Source organism: Physella acuta, unplaced genomic scaffold (assembly GCF_028476545.2).
Source record: "Physella acuta isolate Inbredline_101_S28 unplaced genomic scaffold, ASM2847654v3 ptg000875l, whole genome shotgun sequence".
NCBI classification, from domain to species: Eukaryota; Metazoa; Mollusca; class Gastropoda; family Physidae; genus Physella; species Physella acuta.
Genome location: NW_026732392.1, coordinates 390,301 through 408,207, shown reverse-complemented (window position 1 = coordinate 408,207; position 17,907 = coordinate 390,301). Strand labels below are relative to the sequence as shown.

At 34.0% G+C, this 17,907-nt stretch overlaps 2 protein-coding genes across 2 annotated transcripts; both read left to right on the top strand.

Moving 5' to 3' along the window:
- Positions 1-848: 848 nt before the first annotated feature.
- Positions 849-7,395, top strand: LOC131952492 (uncharacterized). Its single transcript, XM_059315179.1, has 8 exons — positions 849-1,236; positions 1,988-2,217; positions 2,780-2,863; positions 3,682-3,839; positions 6,126-6,303; positions 6,420-6,529; positions 6,702-6,765; positions 7,252-7,395. Exons 1-8 carry the CDS (start codon positions 1,140-1,142, stop codon positions 7,393-7,395), a joined length of 1,065 nt encoding a protein of 354 aa, XP_059171162.1. The 5' UTR covers positions 849-1,139.
- A 44-nt stretch (positions 7,396-7,439) lies between these two features.
- Positions 7,440-17,907, top strand: LOC131952532 (uncharacterized). The gene is made up of 12 exons (XM_059315243.1): positions 7,440-7,563; positions 7,983-8,082; positions 8,282-8,360; positions 9,715-9,848; positions 10,956-11,041; positions 11,656-11,817; positions 12,567-12,756; positions 13,961-14,145; positions 15,191-15,415; positions 15,985-16,099; positions 17,015-17,125; positions 17,638-17,907. The coding sequence occupies exons 2-11, from the start codon at positions 7,989-7,991 to the stop codon at positions 17,095-17,097; spliced, it is 1,353 nt and encodes a 450-aa protein (XP_059171226.1). The 5' UTR covers positions 7,440-7,563; positions 7,983-7,988; the 3' UTR covers positions 17,098-17,125; positions 17,638-17,907.

Below are 17,907 nucleotides of genomic sequence, written 5' to 3'. Positions count from 1 at the left end.
CTATGTATGTCAATGAGATCTCCGCTTGTTGTTGATATCACTAGCCTATTTATAGTTGACCCCACAGTTACCTTTGATTTCTTAATTATAATTACAATATGGGGAAAAAGAGTGGTTTGCGAATACAGTATTTTAAGAGACAGTGTGGAAGATTGTGAATTCCCAATCTTCCTAAAGGAATTTGACTATCTTTTACTGAAAAAATACTGTTATTGATATTAGTTTTTTTGTTAAACGCCAACGTAAAAAAATGCCTTCGTGTTGACTGTTGTAACTGTTATAAAAAAAAGTTTTATGATTGTTATTATTACTATTATTAGGGCCTATTACTATTTTTATTATTAATATTATTATTATTATTACTACTATTATTATTTTTATATATTATTATTACTATAATAATAATAATAATAATAATAATAATAATAATAATAATAATAATAATAATAATAATAAAAATAATTGTTATTATTACCACTAAAAGTATCTGTACACATTACCTATACCCCTCACCACACACACCTAGCGGTTGTGAATTGTCGTTCTTTGTAAAATTAACCCTGAAAAACAGAACAACAGTTTAGACAATTAAAATAGTAATTAGCGATGTTTATTGCTCTGTGTCCCCTTCACGGTACGTATTTCTAGCTAACAAGGTAAAACGGTTTCGTGGTTAGCCAGAAACGGTAAACAATGAGTTGATTATCCTGCGCAGTAGTAGTTTAATGAGAACTCTTTGACGTCAAGGTTTTGATATACACCTCTGATATGAAATTAACCGCTTTGTTGTGCTGTTATTTGTGAAAGAGAGAGAGGGAGAATTTTTTGTTATGTATTTATTTTGCTGTTGGTCTTTCGTAAAGTGCGTTTGTAAAATTAATTCGGGCACTATAGAACAGGAAGTAGGCAGGTATAAAAGTCAGAACAAATTGCAAACACGATTCACTTATTTTCAGTGTTAATAAACGTGTATATTTTAAGAATTTAATTTATATACTTTTGCTTTGCGTAGACTGAATAGTCAAAATTTTTTAATACTTTCAGATTTAATTAAATGAAATTAATAAATGTATATAAATAAAAGTGGCTTAGCTGTTTAACTTAAATTATTGTACATTTGAACATTTTCTTTGAGAAAAATGTTCACTTTAAGAGGTCAGCGCTTGATGCATTTTATACTTTTTATCTGGTTGGTGACTCAATGCGGCTATACCAGTGGTCAAGTCAAAGGTCAAGGTGAGCTTTTCAGTTTGCATTTCAACATTCCAAGTAGTATATATATATATATATATATATATATATATATATATATATATATATATATATATATATATATATATATATATATAGGAGCTAGCGGTAGAGCGCTAGACTACTAACCTGAACGCCACTGAGTCTACCCAGTTCTGATGGGTACCTAACTGACGTTAAAGAACGGAAAAAAGGCGTCTGGGCATAGTACTGACCACACTATCCCTTCATATCCCGAGTTTACAAAAATAGGTGAACTGTATGTCACTTGCCCCATGGACCGTCAAGTTAAAAAAGGATATATATATATATATATATATATATATATATATATATATATATATATATATATATATATATATATATATATATATATATATATATATATATATATATATATATAAATAATTAAATAAATAAATAAATAAATAAATATATATATATATATATATATATATATATATATATATATATATATATATATATATATATATATATATATAAAATATATATATATATATATATATATATATATATATATATATATATATATAGTGAAATTTATGTTTTTCATGAAAATGAGTATTTAAGAATATAGTCTTAAAATCGACCCGAGTAAGCCTTGTAAGATGTAAACGTAAGCAGTGTGTTCTAGCTTCCTTCCCCCACCTCCTTCACACCCTTCTTGCCTACGTCTAAAACACGTTGTATTGTAGTTATACCTCATACCTATCAGACAAATGCCCAGAGAAACCCTCAGGTGTGACGTTAACGGCCGAGGCCAACCTTGCAGGCGAGGGCGTCCTGCCCTGCTCGCTGAACGAGTACCCAGGGGACGACGTGGTGGTCAGGTTTACCTGGGAGGTGGATGGCGTCACTAGCAACACCTGGGTGAGGGAGGTCAAGGGAGAGAAGGCGGCAACTCTTCCTGCAAAAGACATGGATGTTGACTTGTTTGAGAAAAAGGTGAAAATATAGTTAACAGTACATTTGTTTTTAACATATAATCCGATAAGGCTAACCTTTACGCAAAAACTGAGAAACAGTATCCTTTTCATACTTTAAACAATAAATACATTAGCTTAGCTTTATCTTAACGTTAACTCTTTAAACTGATTTTTAACTAAATAAATTCTTATCCTAAAAATTCTTTCATTCCTCTACTTCAAATAACAATTTAACTTTATCGTAGAGCGTTAATAAAGCATCGTTTTGATTCACGTTAAAATAAACTCATAAATAGCCTAGGCATTTATTAACGAAGTTGATTGTGTAAGATATGGTGTGCTAATTACATAAAAAGTATCTAACATTCACTTTGAAAACTGGCTACAGTCATGTCATAACGAATGTCATTGTTTCTATTAATACTTCTTTGGCATCATCTATTTAAGTTACCTAATTTAAAAATGTAACTAACCACTCGTTAATCCTTAAACTAAAGCAATATTATTTTCTGTTTTGCGTGTACTTTTTCGGTAACACAACAGCTTATTTTCAACTTTAAAACGAATTTTTCTATACTCAGATCAAGTGCTTTGCCGAGCTGAAATTTCAAGGCGGCAAGTTTTGTGACAAAATAGAAAGTGACACTATCACGCCAACAATAACGGTACATTTTAAAAAAAAATTTCACACCTCAGTTAACTGTACAATGTATATAGAATCTACCTTATTCTTAAAGTTTGTACAATTCTCCATTTGAATAAAACGGACGGCTCCCTCGTTACGCCTACAAAATAGGACACATATTTCTAGATGATGTTGTAGATGTTGACTGGCGTCCGGAAGCGATTTAGCTAGTAATGCTATAATGCTCAATAAAAAAAATACATTTTAAAACATGTACCCATGCAACTCGAAACATATTTTATTTTAAATTCATCATCATCATCCCTTAATCCTTACTGAGGTCTTTGTGGCACCATAGTTGACGTTATAATTCTCCGACAAACATCTCGGTCCTCTGCCATTTTGATTAGTTCTAAGACAGGTAGCCCCGCCCAATCCTTGATGTCATCCATCTAGTGACGTCTTTGCCTTCCCCTTCTGCTCTCTCCCACCACGGCGCCTTGTAATATAGTTTTGGTTAGGCTCACAGGCGTAGCGGGAGGGGAGGGGGTACATATGACCCCGGGCGCCGACCTTAGGGGGCGCCAAAATGGGTTGTAAAAACAAATCAAAATCTCATTTTAGCTGCAGTTTTGCATTATAAATATATAAAAAAAATATATAATGGGGGGTGGTGCAAATTGAAAGTTTGAAGGGGGGGGGGGGAGTGCTAATTGAAAGGTTGTTCCCGAGGGGGGCGCCAAATTAAAAGTTTATCCCCGGGCACCTCTGGGTAGGCTTTTCAATTGCTAAAACACCACATATAAGAGGGAAAAATTTAGTAAAACGTGTAAATAATTGTCCTTTGTTTCACCGCAGTGCCCAGCGCTAACACCTATCACAATAGCAGAAGGGGAGACCCACACAGTGGACATGAAACTCAACGCCCCGCCCTCAATGTACTGTAACTCTAAGCGTAAGCCCGACTGTGGGGTGGATGTCTTTTTGGAGCTGGTCCCACACGTCCTAGACCTTAAGTAAGTTGTGTCATCCAGTCTCGAGCTGTGTTGTTAAATTGTTGAAAGTTGTGTCATCCAGTCTCGAGCGGTGTTGTTAAATTGTTGTAAGTTGTGTCATCCAGCCTCGAGCTGTATTGTTAAATTGTTGCAAGTTGTGTTATATCTAAAGATCGATGACCGGAAATATGCGCAAGAAAAAAAAATTGCGCAACGGAAATCTGCACACAAAAAAGTGCGCAAGGGTATTTATCTTTTTTAAAATCGAGCATTTTTAGACATTAACAAGGAGTGATGACATGAATATTGTAGCATAAAACATATTTTCACGAAGTGTAAGAAATTTAAGTGATTTCTGTCTTCGCAGTTTTCGATGCGCAGTTTACCGATTGCGCATTTTCTGGGAAGCCTAAATATTACATTGGTTTTCTTTAGGTAACTTTGGTTTACATATATATATTACATTTGTTTTCTTAAAGTAAATAGTGCTTCACTTAAGTAATAGATTTGTTTTGTTAAATTAAGCATGCAAATTAAATGTTTATATACATTAAAAATATATTGGACGACACCATATGAAACTGCACACAATCGAGGTTGATATCCCCCCGTTACCCGCAAAAGATGTGATAAAAATGGTTAATCGGGTATACATTAATCTAAAACCATTTTATTCATATTATTTAAAAACAATGAGGCCAAACCTCCTATCTTTTGAGAATAGTATACCTTTCTATGCGTAAAAAATAAGTGCTTTTTCATTGGAGCATTAATTTCTATTTCTATACAAGTGAAACTAAGCATTTAGAAAAAAAAAACCCAAAAAACTTTAGATATTAATGGAAACACTTCAGTTTGAACGAATATTCATGTTTGTGCATTTTTATTCAGGTTTCACGCGGTTAGAGAATAAGTAGAAATAAAATTCTAAAAATTTAACTTTGAATCGTGGGTGAATTTGCAGATTTTTTATCGATTGTAATATAGTCGAACCTATAGTATATCGGTGTTTTAAATTCTTTTGTTTTGACAAATGTGTTAGTCATCTAAACTTATTTGGTGAATTTCAACCATAGCAAGAGGTGACCAGATAAATGTGCAACAGAAAACTGCTCACCAAATAATGCTCACAACGAAATGAGTATTTTAAAACCATCATTTATAGACGTTAGCAAAGATTAACGACATTTACTTTATATTTTATAGAATAACAAAACATTTTTAACAAAATATAGTATTCGCGCACTTTATTGATTGCACAGTTTTCGGTTGAGCATTATTCAGTATTTGCGTTGTTAATTGTTTGCGTTCAGTATGCATTTGCAAATGTTAACCTCTTTTACTATTTGTTTATGAAAACAAGAGCTACCTTCAGGCCGCGGCTAGTAAAAAAAAAAGGCAGTAAAGATTTTGCATTAAGATACTGTATAATTTATGTTAATTAGCTCGCGCCCGTCATCCCACTGCCTCATCAAACGTTTCGTTTAAATTGTGGAAGTATACAGGTGAGGTGTTATTGATAAAGCATGTGGTTGTTGTTTAACCCACATGTAAACCACATGTCACATTGTGGTTAGTCATGGTGTTTGTTGTTGCTGTTTGCTAACCTCTGGGGTAGGATGCGGTGAGTGTGTGAGACGGAGAGTATTTCACGACCCGGAAGTAGCCTACATAAACCCAACTTACGTAGACACACAAACACAATCACGAACGTAAAACACATGGTTGTAGATGGTAGGCTTAGACTAACGCACGCTCTCCCATCCGCAGACTTACAAGTATAGACACGAAAAAAAACAACTCACACAAAAAACTACACACGCACAAGCACACACACACCATATATATATATATATATATATATATATATATATATATATATATATATATATATATATATATATATATATATATTCATATAAATAAATAAATACATAAATAAATACACATACATACACACCCACATATATATATATATACATACACACACACACATATATATATATATATATATATATATATATATATATATATATATATATATATATATATATATATATATATATATATATATATATATACATACACACACACACATATATATATATATATATATATATATATATATATATATATATATATATATATATATGTTTGTTTAGCATGATTCCTATCATATTAAGTCAAGGATTTAATTAAACTAAGCATTTCTCCTAACATTTTACCAACTGTCAATACTGTACCTGACAAATAAAAAAACTGTAAATATTATACCTAACAATCCAACCCACTGATCCCACGAACCAGGTGCACAGAGCAGGACATCATCCCACAAGCGGTCCTGCAGACAGAAGATTGCGTGGTCAAATTCACAAGAAAGACCTGGAAGACTGGCCTCTCCATCCCCATCAAAGCGGTTCTAGACGGCATGAAAGACGGCGATAGAAAAATTCAACTGCAAGTCACTGTCGGTATCAACGGGCAGGTAACTCTGATTTCTTCTTATTTCCTCGATTCTCTCCCTTGTTTTTACCTCCCTTGTTTACTAATAAAGTCGACTGTTTTATGTGAGCGATTTAATGTGTTGTGATGAATTCACAGACTCCCAAATACATAGAATGTGGAAGCGTTGAAGTGACAGTTACGGACGAAGATAAACCCGCTTTATGCAGCTCGCACGGTGATCCACATTTAGTTACATTTGACCAGCTGTAAGTTTACCCTTTGGGGTCATCCATTTATGACGTCCACACGGAGGTTGGGAGGGGGTGGGGGTGGGGGGTCCGAAAAACACATACAATAACATAATAATATAATTATTTTGAAATTATTTTGAATTTTAGACAAATGAAAATCGGATTATGTATTATCCATCTATTTCAGAACTTTTGATAACCAAATTTTCGGCGAGTTTGTTGTATACAAACACAAGACCCTACCTTATGAGGTAATTTACATTTAAATTAACTCTAGCTTAGCTTAAAATTAACTAAAAAAAACCATCCTCGGTAAATAGTTTAGCTCTTACTTTACTGACTCGCTAATTTTTCAAACGTTAAAGTTAAGAGTCAAAATAGCAGTGAACATACAATGTCTTATTTTAGAATTAAAGAGTGTAGCAGTATATTTTTGTTTTATCAGTCCTATGGATAGTCAGGTGCTATGAAATTTAAAGAATACACCAGTATATTTTTTTTTTATCCGTCTTATGAATAGTCAGGGCCTAGAAGATTTAAAGAATGTAGCAGTATATTTTGTTATAGTCAGTTCCTGGAAGATTTAAATAATGTAGCAGTATATTCTTGTTTTGTCCGTCCTATGGATAGTCAGGACCTAGAAGATTGAAAGAATACACCAGTATATTTTTGTTATAGTTAGGTGCTATGAGATTGAAAGAATACACCGGTATATTTTGTTTTGTCTACCACATCAGGTGAGAGCTGATCAAGTGGCCTGTACCCCTCCCTGGGGTGCTACGTGTAACTGTAAAGTTGCCGTCAGGGTAGGGGATGATGTTTTCACATTCAGGTTGGTCTGTGTTTTCGTATTTGTGCTAAAGTTTGATGCAGTTGACTAGTATGTGAAGTATTGATACAGCGATTAGTATGTAAAGTAACAAATAACCTGTGTTGTATTGCCATCTAGCGGCTGTAAAGGACCCATCACGACCGTGCAGTTGTACAAGAATGGCGGACTTACACCTGGTACATTCGTCAAGCGTTTTGGTGATGGAAAAAAATACGAGGTGACATTTTTATTGGTTTTTGTTGAAAAAGTTAATAACGAGGACAAAAATTACAAGAAGAAATTTTAATATGTTTTTGTTGTAAGCAAATACAAGTTGACATTTTTATAGTTTTTAGTTGTAAAATGACTTGGAAAAACATAAGAGGTGCATTTTTTATAGTTTTGTTGGAAATGTTAATTACGTGGAAAAAATTGTAAATGTAATATTTTAAGATGATTGAATATTGTTTCTATTTTTGAATGAGGAATTTGTGCAATGATCATAATTAACTTGTGTCAATACAAGGGAAATTCGACAAAACATTCAGCTTGGACAAATGTACACAAATAACATTGATACAATTTAAATTTTTTAGAAAAATATAAATAAATAATACAATAACCCTTTGTTATAAATACAATTATCTTTTAATGTAGGTTTATATGCCTACTGGAACTAAGATAACAATAGACAACAATGGCGTTTGTTTGAACATTTATGTTCATGGTTCGATGTCTGAATTTTCAAATACAGAAGGTAAAAGACATTTTTATATACGTATATGTTTGCATGTAGGGATATTTCATTTTACTATTCGTTTCTTGAAATATGTAAAATAATACAAAAAGTATAAGAATAATGATTACAGATTGGTAAGGTACATAACCCCCCGCTTAAGCAGACAGAAAGTATTATACACAATAAATATATATTAATGGTATCTACCTTTTTATAGGTATGTGCGGTAACTTTAACGGAAAGAAAGCAGACGACTTGGAAGGTGAAAGGGTCCAGGAGTTTAACATAAAGTGGAGGTAATTTTCTTGTGATTTGTATTTAGCTTTAGACCAATACCTTTTAGAAATAAAAGAGAGGATCATTTTAGACATGAAATGGAGGTAGTTTTCTTGTGATTTGTATTTAGCTTTAGACCAATACCTTTTATAAATAAAAGAGAGAATCATATTAGACATAGTTAAAAATGATATGATCAAAATAAAAATCTTAATTGTGATAAGCTATTCCTTAAAGGAAAAGCGAACACGTTTCGGCTTAATTATATTTTCTTCAATATAACACAGTGTATTTCACCGAAATTAATTTTTTTTTAAAACGTCGAACAGACAACATATTTAAATGTAATTGTTTTCAAAGACAACATATTTAAATGTAATTATTTTTCACATACAAACAGACAACATATTTAAATGGAATTCTATACATAGACAACATATTTAAATGTAGTTATTTTTCACATACAAACATAGAGCATATTCAAATTTAATTATTTTCCACAGACGAACAGACAACATATTTAAATGTAATTATTTTTCACATAAAAACAGACAGCATATGGAAATGGAATTATTGTTTTTATATACAAACAGATAGATATTTAACTGGAATTATTTTCCACAGACGAGCAGACAGCATATTTAACTGGAATTATTTTCCACAGACGAGCAGACAGCATATTTAACTGGAATTATTTTCCACAGATAACAAACAGCATATTTAACTGGAATTATTTTCCACAGATAACAAACAGCATATTTAACTGGAATTATTTTCCACAGATAACAAACAGCATATTTAACTGGAATTATTTTCCACAGATAACAAACAGCATATTTAACTGGAATTATTTTCCACAGACGAACAGACAGCATACTTAACTGGAATTATTTTCCACAGATAACAAACAGCATATTTAACTGGAATTATTTTCCACAGACGAACAGACAGCATATTTAACTGGAATTATTTTCCACAGACGAGCAGACAGCATATTTAACTGGAATTATTTTCCACAGACGAGCAGACAGCATATTTAACTGGAATTATTTTCCACAGATAACAAACAGCATATTTAACTGGAATTATTTTCCACAGATAACAAACAGCATATTTAACTGGAATTATTTTCCACAGATAACAAACAGCATATTTAACTGGAATTATTTTCCACAGATAACAAACAGCATATTTAACTGGAATTATTTTCCACAGATAACAAACAGCATATTTAACTGGAATTATTTTCCACAGACGAACAGACAGCATATTTAACTGGAATTATTTTCCACAGACGAACAGACAGCATATTTAACTGGAATTATTTTCCACAGACGAACAGACAGCATATTTAACTGGAATTATTTTCCACAGACGAACAGACAGCATATTTAAAGGCGTGGCCCCTAGTCCCACAGCAGCCATGCCGACTTACTGCTACTGCGTCAGGTTCAGAAAACCAGACTGTCGCACCAGTCTTGACAACTTCAGGTGTAACGTCTTTGACTGTAAGCAACAACGTTTCTTTAAAAAAAAAATAATTAAAACCAATGAGGAGTCCTTGAACTCCTCGAAATTGATCTGGATAGGGTGAGAGATCACACCCTCTACACCGCAATTTTTTAACTGCTTATTTTAAAGATCAAATTTAATCAACACAATTGAAATATTTTTTTTAATGTCAAATGTAGTAATTGGAAAAACAACGTAGTCGAATGGTAGAGTATACGACTTCTAGCCCGAAAGTCTCGAGTTTGAATCCGGGTGGAAGACGGTAGAATGTCTACACAGTTCTGATGAATAACCGACTCACGTTAGGGAAAGTAAAGGTGGTTGGGTATAATGCTGACAATATTATCATTTGATATGCCGAGGTTACAGAAAAAGTTAAACTCTACTTCACTTGTCACCCTTGGACCGTCGGGATCAAAAGTGAACTTAACTTCTACAAAAGTAGTTAAATATTTTACACTTTAAATCTACTTCTTAAAATTCTCCTTTAAAATATGCATGTTCATTTGCATAGCTAATTTTAGATTTTCTTTCAGTACATTTAAATATTCTTTTGTTCAAAAAAGCTAATGCAGGTTGTTTTAAACAAAAAATATTTGACTGTTAACATCTGTAAATGCTTCATTGTAAAGTTAAACAATTTTTCAATAGCTTTTCTACAAATTTCTAATTTAGTTAAGCTTCTCTTTCTGCTAGAAAATTAAAATCGGATTCACATATTAAATCACATAGAGAGTACTTTAGTCATATTAATGTGACATGATTTATTTTCAAATAATATCATATGCCAAAAGATTATTTTCTGTACATAGTAACCATCAAATACCATCATTACATGAAAGTAAAGATTTCATTTTGGACTTTATAGTCACTTGGGCACTTAAAGCATAGTTTATCTGTTTTTTCGGTAAGCATATGAAGGGAAATGATGGTGAGGTCAGTTTTGTGCACAGACGTTTGTTTACTAATCCCAACGTGAGTCAGGTACAAATCATGACTCATGGACATCCTACAGGCTCCACGGCCTAACTTTGAGACGTTTGGATTAGCAGACATGCGCGCTACCACCCGACCACGCCGCTAAATTATCGATATATTTTCAGTGTCTGACATCACTGATCTTCTGGTCAAACACGCCAAGACGCCTGCTCCAACCAAAACTACCAGACGAAGACGAGCAGACGACACTGTGAGTACACTATAATAGGGCTGGTAAGTAGGTCACCAACCAGTTTTATAGCTCATGCAGGTTTTATTGAGCTGTAGAACTGGTTGGTGGCCTATTTACCAGCCCTATTGCTCCGTTGGCTCCGAATTATTTATATTTTTACTCTACCATTGTCTTAGAAATATGTTTGTGAAACATTGAGCAGTTAAAAATAACTTTAAAATTACTTGATCTAATGACAGCGTTAAAGCAAATCACGCGCGGAGACAAAAGGTATACATATAGTATAACTTACAGAACAATGGTTTAATTTCTTTTGTTATTTAGCAACTTTTTCCAAATTTTAACTAATACTTTCTTATTTACGTAGTTTTGAGCATTTTTCAAGTATTTTTATGTTAAAACCCGTTTAAAAATTGATCAATTTATCTGAATACTAAGGACAGTTTTACTTTGTTAACATTCTTAAGTAGCATTCCGACTGACCCATCCAGCGCCATCTTATTGTTTCGATTCGAAACGGCTTCCATTTCTCATAGTAATCTATGATTTGAGCCATGCAGGAAGAATACATTATTTTGCATGATTAAAAACGAATGCTTACAACATTATTATAAGCCACTTTAATCCCCTAGCCTCCGGAAGTCGGATTAAAGGCTCCAAACTATACCAACGCCGAGGCTACGAAAATCTGCAAGGACATGATAGAAACCAGCAAAACTGTTGAAATCTGCCGCGACTACCTGCCCAACACGACAGTCTCACAGAGCATTACTGATTGTACTTTTGATATTGAGGTTGGTGACTGCTGATTGTCAAATACAACTCGGAGGCAGAGTTTCTTTCAGGCATCTCTGTTCCGACGCCCCCCCCCCCCCCAGAACAAAATAATTTGGAGCGGGACATTCAGTCTTTCATGGAGGCTTTATGATACCTTAGAGACTAGCCGTTTGATTCCTCTTGGGGAGTGGATATATGATTGTTTAGGGAGTGGTGAAATTGTTAGGGAATGCCAAGCAAAAATAAACGCTTAGTACGTGGTTTGGTATAGCGCTACGCCACATTTAGCACCTCTAATGTTGTATTATAATATGTATTCTGATACAACTTCCTATATGACTGAAAACAAATGTTTACCTGAAAGAGATTCAAAACTGTATTGTACAGAAATCATTTCTGACTTTGACTTAGTCCTCTTTGCTCCTTATGGAACGTAGGACCTTCATCATTTCCTTCCATTTCGTCCGATCCCCGGCTATTAAATTTGCCATCTCCCAAGACATCCCTGTTGGCTTCAGTTCTTCAAGAAGACTCCGCCTCCAGGTCTGTCATGGGCGCCCACTCTTCCGCTTTCCCTGGGGGTTCCACTCAAGCACCTTCGTGTCACAACAGCAATCACGTATAGCTCTTTAAATGCAACTAATAATACGCAGGCCATGTTAAAGCTTTAGGTTCGATTAACTGACTGCAACTAATAAGTTGTAATTAATGCTACGATTAATTAACTACTGCAACTAATACGTTGTAATTAATGCTAATGATACAGACCACAGGTGAGAGTGATTGGGCTGAGGCCCACGTCTCCACGCTAGCAGAGCTGTGTATCGCAGAAGCCAGGAAGGATCCAGATCTCTGGACAGGTAACGGCACCACACCTGGCGAACCCGAGCTGCCACAGGACATTGCTGGAGGACTTTGTGTCAAGGACTGCGGTCAAAACGGGGACTGTGTAAATGGTGAGTTGTATTTTCTAGGTCCACAACAAATTACTCAAAGACATATGCCAGAATTCCATTTAATGAAAGCCGTTCTCTCGAATGGACACTTGCACGAATGGGACAAATGCGAAATGCTCAAATAGACACTTGCCCGAATGGGACAAATGCCCGAATGGACACTTGCCCGAATGGGACAAATGCCCGAATGGACACTTGCCCGAATGGGACAAATACTCGAATGGACACTTGCCCGAATGGGACAAATACTCGAATGGACACTTGTCCGAATGGGACAAATGCCAAATACTCAAATGGACACTTGCCCGAATGGGACAAATGCTCGAACGGAAACACTCGGGCAAACGGTATTCGGGCAATTGCGTTTCGTGAAAAGTTCCGGCTCCGGTATTTTCAACATAACTTTGATGGCATGGTCGAGTTGTAGAGCGCACGTTATCTAAACCAAATATCCTCGAGTTCGTTTCAGTACTCGAATCAAAAGGTGGCCATAGACTCCACTTATCTTTGAGGCGTGAAATAAATTCAACTCTGCTGACCACGCAATCAAATTACATAGAGAGAACATAAAAGCTACCTAAGCAGTAGAACGCTAGGCTAATAACCCGAAAGTCTCGAGTTCGAATCCGGGTTCAAGTCAGTAGAACGTACCTGAGTCCACCCAACTCTGATGGGTACCTAACTCATGTTAGGGAAAGTAAAGGCGGCTGGGCATAGTGCTGACCACACCTTCCCTTCGGATGCCTAGGTTAAAGAAAAAAACATGCCCTTTATCTGCCCAATGGATCGCTGGGTCTAAAGAGGATTTTTTACCTTTTACATAAAAACATAAGCACAACGTATTCAAAAGTTTCCTCTTCGTAATTATTTAGCTTTACTCCTTTGTACTAACATACATAACAAATTAAAATAATGCCACATCCGTTTTCAAAATCTACTTTTTGCGCTTTAATCAGAAAAACTTGTCGTATTCCCCTTTTTGTCGTTTTAATCTGAAGCACTTGTCGTATTCCCCTTTCGTCGTTTTAATCTGAAGCACTTGTCGTATTCCACTTTTGTCGTTTTAATCTGAAGCACTTGTCGTATTCCCCTTTTTGTCGTTTTAATCTGAAGCACTTGTCGTATTCGCCTTTTGTCGTTTTAACCTGAAGCACTTGTCGTATTCCCCTTTTGTCGTTTTAATCTGAAGCACTTTATTCCCCAGCACTTTGCAGGTGTAAGAACGGCTTTGATGGTGTTACCTGCCAGGTGTCACCTGACAGTACACCAGTGGTGACACCTGGTGTGCAGCTGTGTGACCTCATGACCTCTTCGTGTGGGAGTTTTGTGGTGGACGGCTTCAACTTCACCAGTAGCAAAAAGTTAACCTGTGTCTACACCTACGTCACGGTGAGCTGGCTTGTTGTTTTAACATCTTTGTTGAGAGTTTGGGATTAAGGAATGTTATAATGATAATCTCATTGGACTTTTTGATAGAACACTCAACGATGTGATTTTATGGTCGTTGTTTTAAGGCAATCTTTAAACAATGTCGTGATTTTTAAAAACTGTTTAATTAGAATACCAACTGTTGTGATTTTTTATATATTAGAGTCATAATATCAGATACAATTGTTTAATTAGAAAACTCAATTTTGTAATTTAGGGATTAAAGAACAGCTTTTAGTGATGTAACCAGATATAATTGTTACGTAAGAGCACTCAAACAAATGCACGCAGCATTAGCGAGATCTAAATGTTAAATGGGAGCATATATTAATTTGTAATCTTTGATAAATAAAATTTTATTGTCTAATAGTTATTTAAGAAATATCTGAATCATATACTTCAAATATGAAAGTAATAAAAGACAGTCTAATAAGTATATATATATATATATATATATATATATATATATATATATATATATATATATATATATATATATATATAAATAAATAAATAAATAAATAAATAAATAAATAAATAAATAAATAAATAAATATATATATATATATATATATATATATAAATAAATAAATAAATAAATAAATAAATAAATAAATAAATAAATAAATAAATAAATAAATAACTAAATAAATAAATAAATAAATAAATAAATAAATAAATAAATAAATAAATAAATAAATAAATATATATATATATATATATATATATATATATATATATATATATATATATATATATATATATATATATATATATATATATATATATATATATATATATATATATAACACTTTTGATAACTTAGAAAAATATCAAATTTATAATATATCAAAATCACTTTATTTAACAATTCTCAATACCACTCCTGTATCATATTTAATGAAACTAAAACGCTAAAATTAGTTTAAAAATATATTCACAATTTATAAGAAATAATGCATAAACATAAATTATAACCAAAATCTTATATTTTTTGACATCATAGCCTGACCTGACGCCAGTGCCAGGTGTGTCACGTGGTACAGCGACAGCCGAACGCATCAACCTGCAGCAGGTGGGCTGCACCATGGCCCCGGATCAAACCCGCACGGCTCTGGTGTCTGTGAGAGCGGGGGACGTGACGAGCGAGCAGAGCATGTTGTACGTGGTCTACAACTCCAGCTGTCAGGAGTGTCAGGTGGCGGAGAACAATGTCACGTGTCAGTGGAAGGTGGGTCAGGGGGGGGTTTACATTATTTATTTGTTTCATTGAAGGTGGGTCAGGGGGGGTCTACATTATTGACTTGGTTCATTGAAGGTGGGTCAAGGGGGGGGGTCTACATTATTGACTTGGTTCATTGAAGGTGGGTTGGGGGGGGGTCTACATTATTGACTCTGTTCATTGAAGGTGGGTCAGGGGGGGGGGTCTACATTATGGGTATTAATGAAAGGTTATTCAGAGGGGTCTTAATTATTGACTTGTTTTAATGAAGGTGGGTCAGTGTGGGGAGGGGGGGGGGTCTACATTATTGATATTAATGGAAGGTTAGTCAGAGGGGTCTTAATTACTGACATTAATGGAAGGTTGGTCAGAGTGGTTTACACTATTGACTTATTTAATGAGGTGGGTTATATTATTAAATTTCAGATCTAAACTTTATTTATTTTGATGGTTGAATTTTAATATATATGTGTAAGCAGTTGCGTCGCTAGGTCGGGTGTCACATGGTGCGGCCGCATCTTCTCCCCGGCCTCGCTGCTCATCTGTTTCTAAGCACATGACGTGTTTTTTTTCCAAAGCCTAACCACTGTGTGATCAATGATAAATGTTATTCCAACCTTCAAGTCGATCCAGCCAATTCATGTCAAGTCTGTGATCTGGCAGCAAGCACATCCAAATGGACAAAATTGAATGGTAACACTAAAACTATAATTTAACACTTTGTATGCAGATTGCAGGGCATAGTGTTTTCATTGTCATCTCTTTAATTTCTTCGTTTATGTGTTAAATTTTTAAGTACTTTCACAGAACTGAAGGTCGCTGCTTAGAAATAAAACGTAAAGGCTGCATAGCGATTCGCATATTAAATAGTCACACACATACACATACACATATATACAAACATAGTAACAAACAAGCACATATGTAGATACAAACATTAACAAAACAGATGAAACACTACTGTATTCGACACCATGTGGAATATATATCTCTCTATATAAAAAGCAATGTATGTGTGTGTGTGTGTGTGTGTGTGTGTCTGTCTCTCTTTTATGCATTACTACATCTCTCATCACATCGCCGTGAAACTTTGGGAAGTTGTTGAGAATATTCCTGTGGAGGTTTCTGTGAGAAAAAAAAATCAAATTCGCAGAGGTGGCGCCCCAAAAAAACATGGGTTCGCCATAGAAAGGTCTTTCCATTTCTGCCAGTCTCAGGTAATTATTTGGCAGCCCCACAAGACAGTCCTGCCTTTGTCAGTTGCTATTCTGCTATACACCTCTACTTCTCTTTTAGCCTTTCCCGTTTTCTTTCTCTATAAGGAACCCAGATTTGAACTCATCATTAAAACATGACCCATCCAACGTATTTTCGATTACCTCTGAACGACTTCCGTTTCCCTTTCTCTTAGTAATCTATCATGGGAAGATATTGTTCGGTCAGTGGATATCCTAGTTTAGTAAGATCATCATCGTCGTTACTTAACCCTAATTGGGGTTGTTGGGGCACCAAATTAACCTTATAATTCTCCGTCATTCATTTCGGTCCTCTGCTGGTCTGAAAAGTTTAGAAATGTAATGCCAATTATTCTACTATTGTATGTTGCAGTTCCACAATGTACAGCACCGAAAGTGCAGCAAATGCCAGCTTGGTGCCAATGGTACTGGTGGTGTTACATGTATCGATTTTAGCCTGACGCAGCGCATGCACGTGCAGATTGTGAGTATAATATAAAAAAATCAAATATAACTTTATTTAAAATTTTTATTCTACGTGCGAATTGTGAGTAAAATACTGACTCAAATATAAGCAAAAGTTTATTCTTATTCTACGTGCGGATTGTGAGTAAAATTTAAAAACTCAAATATAAACACAATTTTATTTTTATTTCACGCACGGATTGTGAGTGAAATTTTAACTCAGACACAAACAAAATTTTGTTCTTAAACACATTTTAATTCTTATGAAAACATGAAAGATATGAACCACACTTTTTCAGCTTTATATAGATCGTTAGGTTTTACTAACCATCGCATCAATGTATTAATACTTTTCAGATTTTAGTAAAATTTTGATTGAAATTTAACAACTCAGTAATAAAAAATTAAACCTGCATAAATGGGCCTATAAATTGATTTTTCTGTACATAAACACAGAATTTCTTAACTACAAAAAAAAAAAAAAAAAAAAAAAAAAACGTCAGTGTAGTAAATTTTTTTCTTTTCATCTAGGAAGACTGTCGACAGAGCTTCAAATATTCTTCTCCGTTTTTTTCCGATTGCATGAACATTAGTTTATATTTAATAATTCTTTATTTTGAAAATAAAATAGCCAGAACATTGATTTTGAAAATGTTTGATTTTAGTAATTATAAAATTTAAAATATATGAAAATATTTACTATTGTTTTGGTATACATATATTTTATGTTAAATGCAAAATATTTAAATATTTTCCACACTAAAGATTGGATCTTCTAAAATGCTTTCATTAATTTGATCT